The sequence below is a fragment of the Odontesthes bonariensis genome, chromosome 20 (genome assembly GCF_027942865.1).
Source record: "Odontesthes bonariensis isolate fOdoBon6 chromosome 20, fOdoBon6.hap1, whole genome shotgun sequence".
In the NCBI taxonomy this organism is placed as follows: Eukaryota; Metazoa; Chordata; class Actinopteri; order Atheriniformes; family Atherinopsidae; genus Odontesthes; species Odontesthes bonariensis.
Window position 1 is genome coordinate 21,230,343 of NC_134525.1, and position 17,245 is coordinate 21,247,587.

Sequence of the window (17,245 nt, forward strand, 5' to 3'; positions counted from 1 at the left end):
ATCAAAATACATTGATGGTGTTTTGCATGTGCTGCCTCTGTATTTTTACTATTTATGAATTAATTATTGTATTTTATGCTGGCTGAAAGTGTTTGTTGATGCCACTCCCTTTGCTGCATAAAGCATGAAAAACAACCTTTGCTGAGGGCAAAGCAGAGTTTCTCATGGATGATAGTGCAACTGTTCACCTCTGAGAGGTAGCTGTAACTCCTCTTCACGATAACGGTCAGCGTTGCCACTCCTCATTGGCCAGTTGAATCTATTGATCGGACAGATGAATATGGTCAATCTGCACTGGATGGAGTTATGAGCTCACTACAAAGCAGATCGATGAACTTGAACTCTTAACACAAACACGCACATGGAGAGAATGGCACAGAATGAGAGCAATGACTCTGCAAGACCTGCTGGAGTCATACTATCAGCCGATGTCAGCTTTGGAATGAGAGCAGCATCTGTACAAAGCTTTTCTTTGGAAACAGGTTTTATGAGTGAACGTACAGACTCTGTTTGGATCCTGTAATTTTAAATCACAGAAGAAGAAACCAGTGTTGTGAGTGGGAGGAGGGTCTGCATTGTGCTGTGGATTGCGATGGCCCTACATCTCCTGTAACTCATGTGGAAAACTCTCACTTTGTTCTGGCTTTGCACAGATGCAGACTCATCTCCAAGTCTTGCCAAGCTGAAGAAACTCTCTGCACCTTTTGTCTGCAGGCTTCTACATTTCACAGCTGCCTTCTCCTGTCTAAATACCCTGTATATTGGAACCAACAGATGAAAATTATTGGATTTCTTTTCTGCAGTAAAGCTAAAATTGGATGGCTGAGCTGTGGATTTTCTTACACTATCTCAGCTTTTTGTGGCCGACCTTTACGTGGAGGAAGTGCAAAGAAAAGCACAGAGCAAAACAGAAGAACACGGAGTCACTGGTTCAGATATCTGGACAACACCAGGGTCAAAATCCAAACTCGAGAAGCAGAGTCTTTCACTGAACACATCAACTTGTTGGACAGCATCATCAAGTTCTCGAGGGAGAAAGACAATACGCTGGCGTTTCAGGCGTTTAGTATTATCATGACAGAATCTGCACCAGCATATCTCAGCTATATCATTCACACTGAAAATGTTGATGCCATCCCGTATATTTATGACCACGTGTCTTTACTGCCTTTATCTTCATAGGTGGTGGAGGGAACTTCCTGTACATACACTCAGCTGCTCAGAGGGAGGGTGATGTTGCCAAGGTGACGACGAGCAGTGTATTTCCTGCCAGTATCGGATTGTGTCACCTGCGCTTCTGGTTCTTCATGAACAGCTCTGAGAGGATGGGAACGCTGAAGGTGACAAAATCTCAGCTACATTTGCATAAATGATTCAAAAGCTTTTAGGATCAGGCAACTCAACTCAAATTTTTTTTTTTTTTACAGTTACATGCAATCAGATCAATTACAGTCAGTTTGCAGGCTTAATTTGGAATTGTCAGAAATTTCTGCTCTGTTTCACTCAGCCTGTCACCACATTGAACTTTGCTTACTGTCAATCAGTGGATACCCACAGGAGAGTATAAAAGTGTCCCTGCCCGCGAATATTCCATCAAAGCACATCACCTTACAAACTTAATTATCATATCTGTCCTTTTATGTCTTTTTTAGGTAGCTGGGTTAATTTCAAAACAACAAACAACAAGCAAATGCTAAAAAAAACACCACTAATTAGACAGGAAGTGTACTCTACATGCAGACAGAGACAAGGCACCAAGAAATTTGTTGTAACTCAGATGGAAAATAATTCACTCTGAGCATCCATCAAACTAGATACTGTGCAAACTGTAGAGAAAATACAAATTGTGAAGACGCAAACTTCACATAGAAAAATCCAACCAGCAGGTTCAAACCCAGAGCTTTCCAACTGAGGTGACAGTGCTAACTACCACCAGGCTGCCCCAGTTCACTTTGTGCCAAAGCAGAAAATGTTTTTTTTGCAGCATTGTTTAAGGAGTTATGTCTCAAACCCAAATTTGAATCAGAAAAACTTTAAGCAACTACTCATAATTAATTAAAGGCTCTTGAATTGATTTATAGATTACATCAAAAGTCTGCACTTGGCACCCCAGTTGTGTGAAATGATAAAAAACTGGGAAGTATGTAAAACAAATGGAGGGACTCCTGTGTGTGATTACAATCTAGAATATTGAAGTGGAACACGGGCATTTCTTTTTTGTGAGACTTTACTCTTTATCTTCCTTGCGAGGCAGCTGGATTCTCACAATACATAGAAATTCACATGTGAAGATCCAGGATAAAAGGTATTTAGATAAACTACAAGGGGAAAGGTGAGCTGAGTGAGCTCAGTGACCTCTAGCAGAAAGAAAGAGGTGAACCTCTCCAAGCACCAGACATGCCTTGTTATCCATAACTTCACCAGTATGGACGGTTCAAGCAAAAAAGCCCATAAAAGACTCCTGCACCATCACAGAAGGGCCAGTGGGAGGGCAGAGGGGTATAACGCCAGGTAGTTTTCAGATTAAGATTTTGTGTATGGGCCATGGATTAACTATGATCTCTGATTATAGAATAAACTACCCAGAAATTTAGGAAATATCTATTAATAACATTAGCTTCATTACAACAGAAATTACCTTTGCAGGTAGCAGCAACCTTTAATTACAGTACGTTCAAAGAATATGCGCCCTCTAGTGGCCGTGTGAACTACATGTGAAGTGTACACATGGCATCCATTAAGGAGAAAGCGGCGTAGAACAAAAATTGATTTATTCCCAACCATGCTATTTTATAACCTGAACCAAATAGTTTTGATTTCTTATTCTAAGTGATGTCACTGCCAAAACTCAAATGAAAAACGTGTTTTAGGTGACGTGTTGTCACCTTATTGACTGAACGTAACTCTGAAGACAGAACATAGTCGTCATGTGTTTGCGTCAAACATGTGTCCAACAGATGAAGGTGCCTGGTTGAAAGCACTAGACATAACCATGCTATCCACCTCCCTTCCTTACTCCTGAAGAGCACTTTGTGTCATGTTAAAGAAGGCACTTGAGAATTACGTTTGCTTCGACATGGAAACGGGTTACAGGGATGCCCTCCTGCCAGCTGTACAGGATGCGTAATGGGTCATTTTTAAGGTTATGAACTTTTGGTATAAATGGCTTATTTTGTCGTTTCAATTGGAGCACTTATTGAAATGTACACAGCATACCTAACTAGTAAAATGAACACTCTTAAGAAGGGGGAGTAATTGATACAGTTACATTTCAAAACTTAACTCTTGACTTGGCTCTCAGAGGCAGGCAGGTAAAAGTCCACTTGTTGTTGACATGAGTAATCCACATGGCCGGAAGCGAGTTTAGCAGACACAGGTAAAAAGCAAAAGTATGAATGTCCAGAAAGCTTAGGCAAAGTGCACAAAGACAAGCTGGCATGAAGGATAACCTGTTAAATGTATCCCGAACTACAGGAGAAGTTAAAGTACTGAAATTTATAGACACAAACACTTAAATGCATCTTTTTTTTATCAATTCAGGACTTCCTTAAGCATGGTAATAGTGTATAAACACTGTTTTTTAACCATGTCTTGTAAACAAGATATTTTTTATCTATTTTCTTTTTTTGGTAGGATCAATTGTGTATTTATTCAAGGACTGAAAATGATTTACATCAACATGTCACCTAAACTCATCAGGTTTTTACTGTTGGATTCAGCGGTTCACCTCTGCTGATGTGGGCAGCCACTGGAAACCATGGCAACAAGTGGACATACGCCAATGTCATCCTGTCCAACTCAGCACCTTTCAGAGTGACCTTCCAGGCAGAGGTGGGTGGAGACATGTGGACAGACATCGCTCTGGATGACATCTCGTACACCGCAGAGTGTATGGTTGGAGGTAAAGACATTAAAGTTTTTCACCCTTTTTGCACTGTTTTTTTTTTTCATAATTTCCCATCCTTTCGCCACTTTGCTCATTTTTCATTTGATTTTGATTACCAGGTTTCACCTTCTCCCGCTCCCTTTATGTTTTCCACATTTTCTGTGCTCCATCATCCCCTTTCCTCTCCTCAGTTTCCATATAAACAGTGGGGACCCTCAGGGAGACTGTTGTGAGTTAATGGAGCCTGTTGCCCTGTGGGTCTGTATAAATTTACTGTGGAGACTGGGTCAACGCCAAGGGACAGCACTGAGGGCAATGGGGAGGAAAAGCAATTACATTTATATTGTGTTATTTCCTCACCCCCCCACCTCTCAGTTCTCCTTTCACCCCTGATCTGCTTCTTTGACTGACTTTCTGAAGAGGGACATTTTGTGATCTCAAAAATGCTACATGTACATTTTAAAACAACCCTTTGAGACACCTCTGTGAGGGATGCTTATCGTGTGTGATCAAAAAATGAGTAGGGGGATTCAAAGTGTGCTGAGCTCTGTGTTTAAAAGTGTCATTCTTTGCATGTATATTCATCTCAGGACCAGTTACTCCCCAGCCTCTGACCTGTGCTGTGGACCAGTTCCAGTGTGCATACTCCTTTCAGTGTATCCCAGCGAGCTGGTGGTGTGATGAAGAGCCAGACTGTGCAGATGAGTCTGATGAAGAACGTTGCCCGACAGTGATACCCGGAACTGTTCCTCCTCAGGGGGGCTGTCCTGCTGGGTTTTACCAGTGTTCAGACTATCGCTGCCTTCCCTCCATACTGCGCTGTGACGGAGTCCAAGACTGCTCCATAGGAGAGGATGAGCACGGCTGCCGTAAGTTAGCACATGTGTTATCATTTTGAATTTTTGATTGGAAAACTGACAGTTCACTTGCTGTACTTATATTAGTGAAGCTTGTTATTCAATTTTTCTTCTTTCTCATGATATACAGACTATGGAAATTAATTTTGACCTGGCATTTTGCTGACTATATACCATTTTCAGTATTGTTAAACAAAGAGGATTTACCCCTGCTATCATCCTTCAAGTGCAGTGAAAACAGACTGGGCTTAACTGAGAAGAATATTGAAGAAGACAGTACATACACTGACCTCTTACTGGAAGACACTGAGCTACCAAAAAATGGTGGAAGCTCTTCTTTTATCTTGTAGATCTTTCTATATATGGAATAAGAATGACAATAAGGTTAAGCCGAGTTGGAATGACTATGTAGATAATTTGCATGCTGAGGCTCGAGCGGCATTTAAAGCATGGATCAAGTCTGGTAGAGGAAGTCATGGTCCTTGATTTGAGTGTAAGATGTACAAATGCGAGTTTTAAATATATCAGATTTATTAAAAGCCAAGAGATTACACTGAGGCCCCAGTCACTGGCAAGAAAGTTACAGAATATTAGTTCTAAGGATTTCTGGAAAGAAGTCAGCTGTGAAACACTCCAAAGCATTCCTTACTATCAAATATAGATGGGGTAAGTGGCTCAAGTTTAAAGAAAGTTTGTTTCTATAGAAATATGTTTTTAATATGCTCATATCTTTAGTGATATCTTATATTAGCTGCTTTAAATTCTACCCACAGCACAAAATGCTGGTACCATCCACAAATGATATTAGCTTAAATAACTTTGCATATATAATTCATATACAGAGCAAAGAGTTTTGGCCCCAACACTGATTCCTAGGAGACTCCACAAGACATGACATGTTGAACAGAAATAACCCAACTTCACAAACTGCTGTCTCCTAAATAACTTTTGATCCAATCTAATGATTTGCCTCAGATTCCAAACCGCTCCAGTTTATAGTTAATATAGTACAATCGAAAGTGTCAAAAGCTCTTTTGAAGTCAAAGAATAGTCCAACTGCATATTTCTTTACCACTTGTGATTGATGCTATTATTGACACTAATGTCTGTTTGGTCTGAAATTATATTGGCTTTCAGTGAGTAACTTGTGCTTTTCTAAGTTCAGTCTATTTTTGTAAACTCTTTCTATTATTTTGGAGAATTGTTGAAGTGGTATATGTTCCCAGTTTTTGTTCAGAGGTATGATGAAATTATACATTCACATTAGGTAATATAAAAAATCTTTTTTCATTTTAATGGCTGATCTCTCACAGTAGTTGAACAGATATGGTAATGGCTGAATGATATAGTTCTCTGAATAACCTGGTTAACCACTGATGTATTCAACAATTATTGAAAGTCTGTTTGCAGTATGGTATGGATTTTGAGATCAAATTAAATGCAAACAAAAGTAGTGTTATGATTACTGGAACTGAGGAAGACAAAACACTTTCACTTCTTCCTGTTTGGTACATTCCTTAAAGTGTGAAATGAGAGTGGACTCACTGAAGCAGGTAGATGGTGGCATCTTTAACACCAACCCACTAAAGTTAGATCAGCTAACTGTAGTGGGTCCTGAAAGAGGTTCATTTGTCACCAAGTTAAGCCAATAACAGTCTCTCCAGGCCTTTTTTTATTGTGAGGAGTTAGGACAACTGGTCTGTAGTCACTGAGGGCAGATGGGTGATATGTTTTAGGAATCTGAACAAGGCAGGGATGTCTTCAACAGCACTGGAACTTTCTGATTCAGCCCAAAGTTGAAGAGGTGCTGAAGAAGAGCACATATCTGTTCTATCCTATATAGAGAAGCAGCTATTGCTATAAATCGATCTGGGAAGGGGTTGAGACCATTTCCAAATTATATAGAGTCTATCATTTTACAGTGAGAAATATTATCCAAAAGTGGAAAACATTCAAGACAGTTGCCAGTTGCCTTATGATATCCTGATACATAGAACGTTAGAGTTGAAAGAGGATGTGCTTTCCTTTCCTCACGGCTGTATGTTGCTTGAGGTTTGAATTCGAACTGTATCTGCATGAGTCAGCAACACTGTGGGGAAAATTTGAAGCCTGATTCAGTTTCAGGTCTGAGTCCTTGTATTTGAGACATCCTGTTCAAATTTCCTCCAGTTTCTGTCCAGAACCACTTTACATTGGATTTCTTTTACCACATTCATGACTGATACCTTTTTAATCCCAGTGCTTTATATGATTGTATGTTGCATTTGTTCTATTTTAACATGTATTATTCTCAAATATGATCACACAAAACACAGGTTTCTTGTGTTTACCTTGAATTAAATAAACATATCACTGTGTAGTTGATTTAAACCAACAGGTTTGTGCTCCTACTGCATAATGTCGGCATGGAGAGCTTGAGTTGTGATGAGCAATATGCAGTAGAGAAATTCAAAGAAGTAAACAAATATTGTCTCTCAGATAAGGTTCAAAGTCTAAAAGATTTGAGTTTTCCTATCCCTTTGATGTTTTCTTGTTGTAATCTCAGAATTATACCGCCAGCCTTCCTCATATTTCATCATCTTTCCACCAGCTCTGCTGCAATGTGAGCTGGGAGAACTGGTGTGTGAAAATTCGCCTGGTTGTGTCCCACTTCAGAAGCGATGTGACCACTCTACCGACTGTCTGCCGTTCCTCTCAGACGAGTCCAGCTGCCATGGTAACATGTCTCTACTTATCTCACCCTTTTCTTTTCTCCTTTATTAACTAACCTCCATTTCATGGTTTCCTGACACTTCACCTGTTGTACCGACTGTGAAAATGTATTGACCTCACTTCTGCTAAAAGTGAAGATGAGTGTTTGCGATGCATTTCACCTTTGATCACAAATTTTCTTCATGAAGTTCCTGCTTTTACTTGTGGTTTTGTGTTTTATTTAGTTTGTTTAAAAGCTTTGATGTCAATCACGTTGACAGTCAAATATGGCGCCATCTCAGTTAAATAGAATGTGTGTTTTTTCTAAATATACAGATTTTTCATTCGATTTGTGATGCACCTTTGTTCTTTTCACTGTCTTATATGCTTATTAACCATCAGTCAGTTCTGATTTAAGCGCAAAACTTCACTCTTATCCGCACATTTCCAGTCCACGCCAAACACTGTCTCTACTCAGATTTGAAGTGTGGTTCTTTGCTCTTTAAAGCATACCTCCCAGGTTACTACAACCTGCCAAAATCCAATCCATTGAAATCTTCCATTTAGTTTGCTTTCACTGCCAAACCAGTCACAAAGCCAATGCCTGAACGTGAGTGGATTCCAAAATACTCATCTAACAGGCAAACCAGATAACCCTCAAATAACCCACAGAGGCATGTTCAGACATGAGATGTACTGGTTGGAGGAAAAAATACAATTTGCCAGCCTCCTAAACTCCTTCTGCAGCAAGACAATGAGCTTAATCATGCAATCACAGAAATTAGGAACTATTTATTCGGCCACAAAAAGATTTCCAGCAGCAGATGGTCTGTTCCCACAGAGTCCTGGGGCCTAATATATGAGAGTGTGCTGCTTTCAAACTGAAAGAAAAATACCCACACGTATAAAACATGCACATTCCTGAACATAAAATGTAGTGCATGGTTCCTCCCATAAATTACTATGCAAATGACTGATTCAATCAACCAGCAAATAATTCAGCAAGTAAGTAGAAGAAAGATTTATTATTTGGTGGTTTATTTTCTGAGATGAGCAACAAGCAAATCACCCAGGTTTTTAATTCAGCTGGACCAGTAAAACGCACGCTGCCTTAATAAAAAAAGAAAGTGGTCTGAAATTAAAGTAGATTTAAAAGAAGAAGGTAACTGTAAAATGTAAAGTGCGGTTCCTACAGGCAGAGCCGCATATTCTCCCATTTACGATCTCATGTCTGTCATGGTATCACATAGAGACAGAAAAGAAGACATGGGGGACTCTTGCCAACGTATAGCCAAATTCTGTTGAGGCTCCACCCACAGAATCTCACATCACTTTAATTTCTAAACATGCTCAAGTTTGCATGAAAACTGATCTCTGTCTATGTGGGATCACATGACGATACAGAAGATACTCAGGCAGATGCAACTTGTACAAAAATAGATCTGTGTTCTCTAAGATGTTTGCTGCAAATAACCTTTTAAAGACTGACACAACTCAGAACTAGTTGTCCTCTAATTCAAGGAGATCTGGTAACTTGCATCACTGATTTTATGTTCTGAGCTGCAACACGCTGCTCCCTGCCACATGAGGAGAAAAATGGTGGCAAGATCTAAGAAAAAGCATTTCCTTTTTTTTGTGTGTGTGTGGGGTGGGGTGTATTGGTGTACCATCATTCTAAATGTGATATGTAGTGATGGTTAATAACATTTGCTATATTTGCAGAGTGTCCTCCGGGGTATTGCCTGAATCGTGGCTCATGTCTTTTAGAGAGACACGGACCTGTTTGCATGTAAGTTGAACTTCACCCACACGCAGACTGACGCAAACAATCCCATGCACAAAGATGAGTATCATGTCTACTCTCCCCACTCCCCCTGCCATCCTTTATCTCTCTTTTTAAGACTTAAAACATGGAAATCCCATCAGTCTTGCTTCTTTCCCTGAAAAAGACATGCTCCGTGAAGCATGTGGGAATCTGCTTATCTTCTCCAGATTAAACAAAGTGTTTCTGCCCACATTTACCCGCCAGCATAGTGTTCCCTGGGAATCTCTGATTCTCCTGGTCAATATTTAAACATGGTCTCTGCTGCCAACTGCCTTAATGGGCAGACCACTAAAAAGAAATGCATCAGATTAATCTACTGGCATATTAGTTTTTATGTTGTAAAAACACATTTGAGACAGAAACTTTGCTCTTGCTGTTGGAGGCTTTTCTTTTTTTTACAATTAAGCGCATGAATCTAGTTGTCTGCATCAGCAGTTTGGAATGTCTGCAGTGAGAGATTGCATTATAAAAGTAAGAATGTAATTATGAGACTTGCTGCTGGATCTGCTAACGTCATTATGCATCGATGAGCGCTCTCGGAGAGATTCACATTTCTCCATTCTCGCGTTAGAGGTTTCAGTTCTGCAAAAAAGATGAGTTGTGCGGCAGGTCGCATGAATAACTGTAAATTTGCTGCCCTGTTTTTCTTTTTTGGGGGCTTTCATGAACATTTATTTACACTTGGGGAACTTGTTTCCACACTGTTAATCAGAATGCATCCTTTAAAAACGCATTTGCATTCAATTTTCCCCGCCGTCACAGGTGGAACTCACTTTTGTATTCGTAAAAGCAAATACATTTTCAGCTGGTTAGATGGTGGTGTGGGGTCCTTACTTTTAGATCGTGGTAAAAACCAACAGTCTGCACACGACATGTGGACAGCTCTGCATATTTGTTTTCTTTATTTCCATGTCACTGCTCAACAGCAAGCAGCTGTCAGTCAAGTACAGACACCAACACCATGCCTCCGTTTTTATTGCCTTACCGATATGTTTTCTAAGCATTGAATGGGCATTTTACAAAAAATTTTTGCCTTAGTTTATGTTTTATGTTGCGACCTAAAGAGCCGGGTGATAATAATGATTAAAAGATATTGCCAGGATATTGTTTTTGAGTGCTTTTTGACCCAGAAACACTGTCTCTCTTTAATTCTCTGCACTATTTCCCTTTTTGTTCATACTCGTGCCCAGTATTCTGCCACCGCAGCCTCCTTTCATTATATAACAGGACTTTACCCCCGTCACTCACTTCTCAGTGTGGTCTGGAGCGTCTGTGTCTGTTCCAGAACTGACAACTGCCCTGATTTTTGCAGAGCTTGACGCACACATTGCTGGAACAACCTTTGACTCAGTATGTGCCTCACGCTCCTCCACTCTGTTGAGCAGAAACCATCAGGGACCCGGACCAGGAGCAGCCCACTGCCACAGCTAGACTGTCACACAGAATGAGCGCTGACCCCTCTCTGAATGATAATGACACAGTCTGGCTTCGCTGAGAGCTGTGTGTTTCACATTAGCGGGTCAATGTTGCTCAGAAATCAAGCTGATACTGAACAGATGTTGACTTGGAGCTGAGTCAATCTGGGAGAAGAGGAACTTACTTTCTTTCCCAGAGATGCAGCTCACCAGGCTGGCCAGCCGGCTTAGTTTCCACGATAGATGCCCAATAGATTACTCTCATACCAATTGTCAAAACAGAGAGGTTTGATACAGAATGTACAATTAAAGCTATTTGCTTAATAATTTTTTTCTGTTTCATCTTATCATTTTGCTCTTTTTTTAAAGCCTAAAGTGTTTTCTATAGTTTCTTGTTCTCAACAAACCCAGGAAGGACATGAACAGTGCTTTGTTTCACTGTGCATTTGTTCCTCTGAAAGTTTCACAAATGTACAGTTTGTAGTTGTTTTTATGCGCTCAATAGTTTCTTAGAATTGCCCGATGAAAAGGCCTGCTGTAGTTCTCATCAAGCTCTTCTTAAATTAGAGTAAATATGGCATTTGTTAGGGACTATTTTAACTAGATTAATACACATTGGGTGTTTTTCACGTATTTCCACAGGATATTTTTAGTAGGATATGTTTGTGAAACTGTGTGGGTTTTATCGTATTCATTGGTTTTGAATGTTTTGTGGGATTTGGTAAAATGAAAAACCCAAAACAGTAACTGATGTGCAGTTTGTTAGTCCCTTAGGAACCAAACTGTACTTAAAAGGTTCTTTACATATAAAGACTGATTCTCTTGTTGCATGAATTCCCACAGCACGTGGTCCCAGCATCCCTTTCAACACATGTGCTGTGCTCCTTTGTGTCTGATTGCAGCTGTCAAACAGGGTGGACAGGAAACCGTTGCCATGTAAAGAAAAAAAACATCCTCACAACCTCATCACCAACACCAGAAGACACAAAGCTGGGTAATTAAGAAACTGTCCTCCCTACTCGCCTTTTTTAAAATGTCTCATCTGAATTTAATCACTACATCCTTGCAGTAATTTCACTGCAGTTAAAGGGCGAATTAAACTTTTCCCTCTGGTTTAGATTCTGTGTATGTTGGCATCGGCTTGATGCTGCTCGTAGCTGGAGTTGCTGTGTGTGTTCTGGCTTCATGCAAGAAAAAATGCCACTTTATGTGAGTTCTCCCTGCAGCACCATCACTCCTTTCTCTGATAAGATGTTGATCATTGTGAAGGTGATGATGAGTGCGTTTGCTGGCTCCACAGAAAACCCAACCCTATGGACTACGGGGTGATGGATAACCCACACTTTGACTGGAAAGCAGAGGTCAGTGCACAGAAATGTCCAATCAATCACCAGGGAATTCATTTTGCCTAACATCAGGTTTCTTAGCCACACAAATGAAATTTTTTCAACCATTCTGCTCACATTCATTCAATAAGCGGGTCCAACATTAGAAGAGGTCAGGAGGTGATCGCCAAGCCTTTCTGCTAAATTTGATTTTTGATTTAGGATTATTGATTTAGCAGCTTATAATCATGTCTGCGAGGTTTTTTTTTTTGTGTGCGGTACACCGTGTAGCGCATGTACAGCCATAAACAATCAATCTGACCAAATGCAAAAGCAGCAGCTACAAAGCCAAAAATAACCTGTTTGGTAAACAGTTTTTCTAATGCAGTCTGAACAAAAAGGTCACATAAGAGGCTTTAGAAACTGCATGGTGTCCACACTGGGTTGTATTATATCACACAGGTGCTCCTATTATTGTTCGCCCACCGTCTGCTTTGTTTCCTGCAATTTTGATCTCTCTTGTTATTCCTGCTATCGCTGAGAAAGATCCAGCACAGGTGATGATACAATCACAGCTATTCTATTTGTATAATCTGTTCAAACACAGAGTGCTGGAAAAAAGAAAAAAAAGAAAATGACAATGTGAATGAGAGATGTGCCTCAGCACACATAAACACACATTTTTATCTATGTATATCATCAGCTGAGTGGGATTTGGAGAGAGACAACCGTTAAAAAACCTATTATTATCGATTAAATTGTGCCTGGTGTGGGTTGTACTGATGAGATACAGGCTCATGACACACTGTGCAAAATGACACCCATAATAGGGAATAATTTTTTTAGGAAATAAAGGTTGTTCTTCAGTTTTATGTGATGTTCGAAACAATGAAATTACGGCAAACACTGCCATAATGTCAAAGATATCAAAATTGTGGAAAATTACTCTTATTATTTATTTTTTAACAAGTGTTCCCACCTAGAAAACTTACAGATTTACCTTAAAGGGGGTTTCACACAACATTATTTAACAAATCAATCGTTAATTTTAGATTCAGTCAAGAATATGAAGAGTATTTACATGTAAATTTACATTAAGAAAAAACAGCTACAGATAGCAGGAAGTCCTGCTGAGTGACAACTTCAGCTATCACTGCAGTAACTTTCCCTCATACATGTATGCAGTAGCATAACAACTTCACATTTATAAACATGAAGCCACTAACATGTACTAACTTTCCACTTGGCCATCAGTGAAGATTCAGAACACAATTCGTCATACACAGACAAACTGTGAATTTCTCTCTCAACCTCATTATGGTTATAGACACCCATCATCTGATAGATATAATCTGAATAACAGAATAATTATTTATATTGCTATCACCTCTCAGGAGAACAATTATGCAAGAAGTTTCAACTAATACAGAAATCTACATAAATCAATCATTTTTCCAGAGTTACCTGTCACTATCTGTATTACATTTTACATAACAGTATGTGAATTGCACCTTTATTCATTGTTTAAACTATTCAGTTGTGATATTTTGATCAATGTGAAAGGATATTTGGAAGATGCTTGTGTGGGGAAAAAAAAAATTCTTTAAACATAGAAAGCTTTTTGATCTTATTTAACCATTGACGTGTCTGTCTTTAAAGTTTCCTTGTTTCGTGTAGTGTTCATAATACAATACAAAAAATATAACACAGATATACACTTTATCAGAGCTCATGGTCCTGAGATATGATATCATACGTCCACACAGTGTAAGCCGTATCAGTATTGGCATGTGAGTGCATGTTTGCTGTCATGTTGCAGCCACTGAGAATGCAGCTATAAATAGTGAGGTGTAGGTGTGAACCGGCAATTCACCACCAACACTTGCTTTACAGAGCAGTAAGAGATGATGATATGCTTTTTTGGGGTCAGAGATATAATTATGAATGCATGACAGGTCAATTAGATTCTAATTGTTGCTTCCATTTCATGTGCTCTGACACAACAAGGCTCATCTCATTTTTTATCTACCCCCCCAGCTTTCATCATTGGATAAAAGTCCAGGTGGCTGTCCCAGCACTAACCCCAAGAGGACTGATGGTCAGGGGCTCTCCATCAGTGTTTACCCCTGGCGGAGAGAGGTGGAGGTGAGGTGTATATACTAAGGCTTTTGGCCTTTACCATGATTATCTGAGTATAAGTTAGGGATGTGATCTATTTCTCTTTTTGTTTGTCTGTCTGCAGCAGGTTTCAAACAGGAAAGATGCCAAGCTGTCCTTCTCTAACCCCTTGTACGCTCATGGTGCTGACTGCAAAAGCTCTGAACCGTAAATTAGATGGACTTTAAATTCATCTCTGGGCATTTTGCCTTTGTTGAGATGGCACAGTAGAGATTAACAGGAAATGCTGGGAGTGACATGCAAGAGTTTAACTGCGGTGAGCCCATGTGATATAAAGATTGTATCATTACCAAAACAACTCAAAATGGGCAGAAGAACAAACCAATTACATTTTGGACGGTTTGGATGCAGACAGTGTAGCAGCTCATTGAGAAAGTGCTACATTTCCATACTGAGCCTCCAGTCGCTGCCCTGATTGGAGTCTTTATTGGTGATCCACTCTAATCACAACAAGTGCATCTAAAAGAGTTTACCCCCGTTTTATTTGCTAATTAAAATACATTGCAAGTTGAATTGTGCAGTTGCTGTGTGTGGTGTGAACTGACTCTGTACAACCAGCACAAGGCGACTGGATCACATGCAGAACAAATAAATCCATCTGTCATTAACTTTGTGTTTTGTTTCAGGTGTGTCTTCACAGATAAAAAAATTGACAAAACACAAAATCCTAGAAGATGTGTGACTTATAGTGTATGCAGGGTATGCATAAGAGTCAGCAGACAGCGACAGCCTTGTTGTTAGTAAAAGAAATATAATAATATAAACATTTTCAACACATCCTTTTAGGATTTTGGAGACTTTCCTAGCCATTTCACAACTCTGAATGCTTCAGCACTGTTCCTCTTAGTGACCCCAGGGCCAGAGACAACACAGATGAAAATAAAAATTGTCAAATCCCATTACAGAAGAATAAAGACATATTTGAGTCAAAAACTCCCAGAACGTGTTTGCCCAAGGTTGAAGAACCCATCTATGATCTGCTCTACCATTTGGTAAACCACATTTTTCTATTCAGTATCTCAAATAAGATTTGTGGCGGTAAACATGCCTGAGCCATCTCTATTACTTTTTATGGACATGTAAATGCATGAAAAAAATAGTGCATGTTGTCATTAATTTTGCAATTTCTGATTTTTTATTTTTTTTAACATGAAAACATTGATTCGTACAATAATTGCTCCAAGGAAATGAGATAACATTTATCCCCCTTTTTTTTCTCAATGAGGACAATTAAGTATTCAGTCAGCTGACATGTGAGTGTATCCCGTCGCTGGACTGTTGGAACTGTTGCCCTGCTCAGCTGACTTAAATGGATTTATTTATCTATAGCAGGCAGAAAACCAACCAAAATACAGCTGCAAAGATCCCTGTGTTCGTGTCTTTCAGGTGTTAAACTTATCACTGTGCTGTAAATCCAAACTCTGGCATCTGAACACCAACACAAGATTTACACCAGGGCAGACACCTGAGCAAATGTTTAGATTCAAAATATAGATATAATTTATATATCCTTGTCACACAGTAATAGCTTAAAGCATCAAATGTTAATAGCTTGATAAGAACAATAATTTGATTTATGGTGATGTGTATTTTAATATGAATACACTGAGCAGGGATGCACACCCCCAAAGCTGCTGCCATTCCATTTGTAATAGACATCAGGTGAATGTTTTGGCTCCATAATGACCACCAGACACAGAGTCATTAATGTTTGTCTCGTTCTTCATCACTGCAAAGTCCTATACAAGTCTGTAAGTGTATTCTGGGTCAGAGATTTATCAGAGGGCCGGAGGATCAATTTTATCCATTAAGCTGCTCCTCTTTTTTTTATTGTTTGTGCCCTCGTCTTACAGCAGCTCATTACCTTTTTTCTGGCACACTGTTCTGCTTGCAGAGCCTAAAACCAAGAGCTATATTTGCTCTCAACTCAGCTAAAACTCATCTTTCTACTATGACTTAAACCAAAATAAATAATCTTGGGCTAAAAGTACAATTTCCATTTCGGTTATGATTAATTGACACAAGAATGGACAGACTTACAGCTAAAGCTAAATGTTTTGGAGATTTTTCCAACTAAAGCTGAAGTGGCAGAATTGTCAGTGTGTTGCATATACCAGTTCATTAGTCTACCAAATGTGGTACATTGCAAGGGTAAATACAAGCTTAGTACAATGTTTATTTGAAAAGAACTGACTTTAATCTGTGTTCTCTGGCACAGAAATCCTATTCCCCACCTGTCTGCCCTGTCCTGCTCCACAAAATATGTTTTCAGAAGCTCTTGAATTTATGCATATCGCCGACCTCTGCCATTCAAGCTTTGCTGACTAGTTGAAGAATACATGTAAAATTTCTTTCACCTTGTCACTACTTGAGCTGTAGAAATAAAGTCATTAAACTCTTCCTGTCTCTCGTCTCTCCTAAAGGGAGATGAACATTTGAAATGCAACCACTAGCTTTAGACCAGAAAGTAGAACTACTTTTGGCAGATCCAGACACTGGCAAGACACTAAAAAAAACCACACTGCTCTCCAATATGTTCCTCATTTTTGAGTCTCTTTAGATAAGTGAGTATTACATAAATTAATGTATAATGTGGACAGCATCGCTGTAGACACAGCCAGAGTTAACCTTAGCTAAAGCTAAAACTACATTCACATGTCCACATATGGATTTGAAGAATATAGCCACTAAACTTTAAATCGGTCAACAGTGCTCGTGAAGTGATATTTTGTTGAGATATTACAAATTCAGACTTCTATCTTACAAAGTTGTTAGTATTGCAGTCATGACTATAAGAACTCTGTTTTTTTTCTGTTCTTTTTATTGCTGAATATATATATATATATATATATATATAGTAGACATTCCTAATAATTGAAACCACCAGCTCAGCCTTTTCACAGCCCCCACATCAGCATTTGTTTGTCTCAACCCACAACAATCAATGCTCCACACAAAATCTTTCCCTCTGATATACCACAACATACACACAAGCACCACCTTGCACTTGCCTTGCCCAGCTTGCACACTCTCATATGACATCCTGCTGACTGAGAATGTGCAGCTAT

General features: G+C 39.3%; 1 protein-coding gene across 1 annotated transcript in view; it reads left to right on the forward strand.

Annotated features, from left to right (window-relative positions):
• The window catches only part of malrd1 (MAM and LDL receptor class A domain containing 1), a 66,678-nt gene extending 51,914 nt beyond the window's left edge, over positions 1-14,764 (forward strand). The window contains exons 24-33 of the mRNA XM_075452292.1: positions 1,183-1,340; positions 3,700-3,901; positions 4,477-4,755; positions 7,334-7,459; positions 9,157-9,223; positions 11,577-11,668; positions 11,793-11,883; positions 11,975-12,035; positions 14,037-14,144; positions 14,242-14,764. Of these exons, the coding sequence (XP_075308407.1) occupies positions 1,183-1,340; positions 3,700-3,901; positions 4,477-4,755; positions 7,334-7,459; positions 9,157-9,223; positions 11,577-11,668; positions 11,793-11,883; positions 11,975-12,035; positions 14,037-14,144; positions 14,242-14,328 (1,271 nt within the window). The 3' untranslated portion in view covers positions 14,329-14,764. The remainder of the gene's footprint in view (positions 1-1,182; positions 1,341-3,699; positions 3,902-4,476; positions 4,756-7,333; positions 7,460-9,156; positions 9,224-11,576; positions 11,669-11,792; positions 11,884-11,974; positions 12,036-14,036; positions 14,145-14,241) is intronic.
• The last annotated feature ends 2,481 nt before the right edge of the window (positions 14,765-17,245 follow it).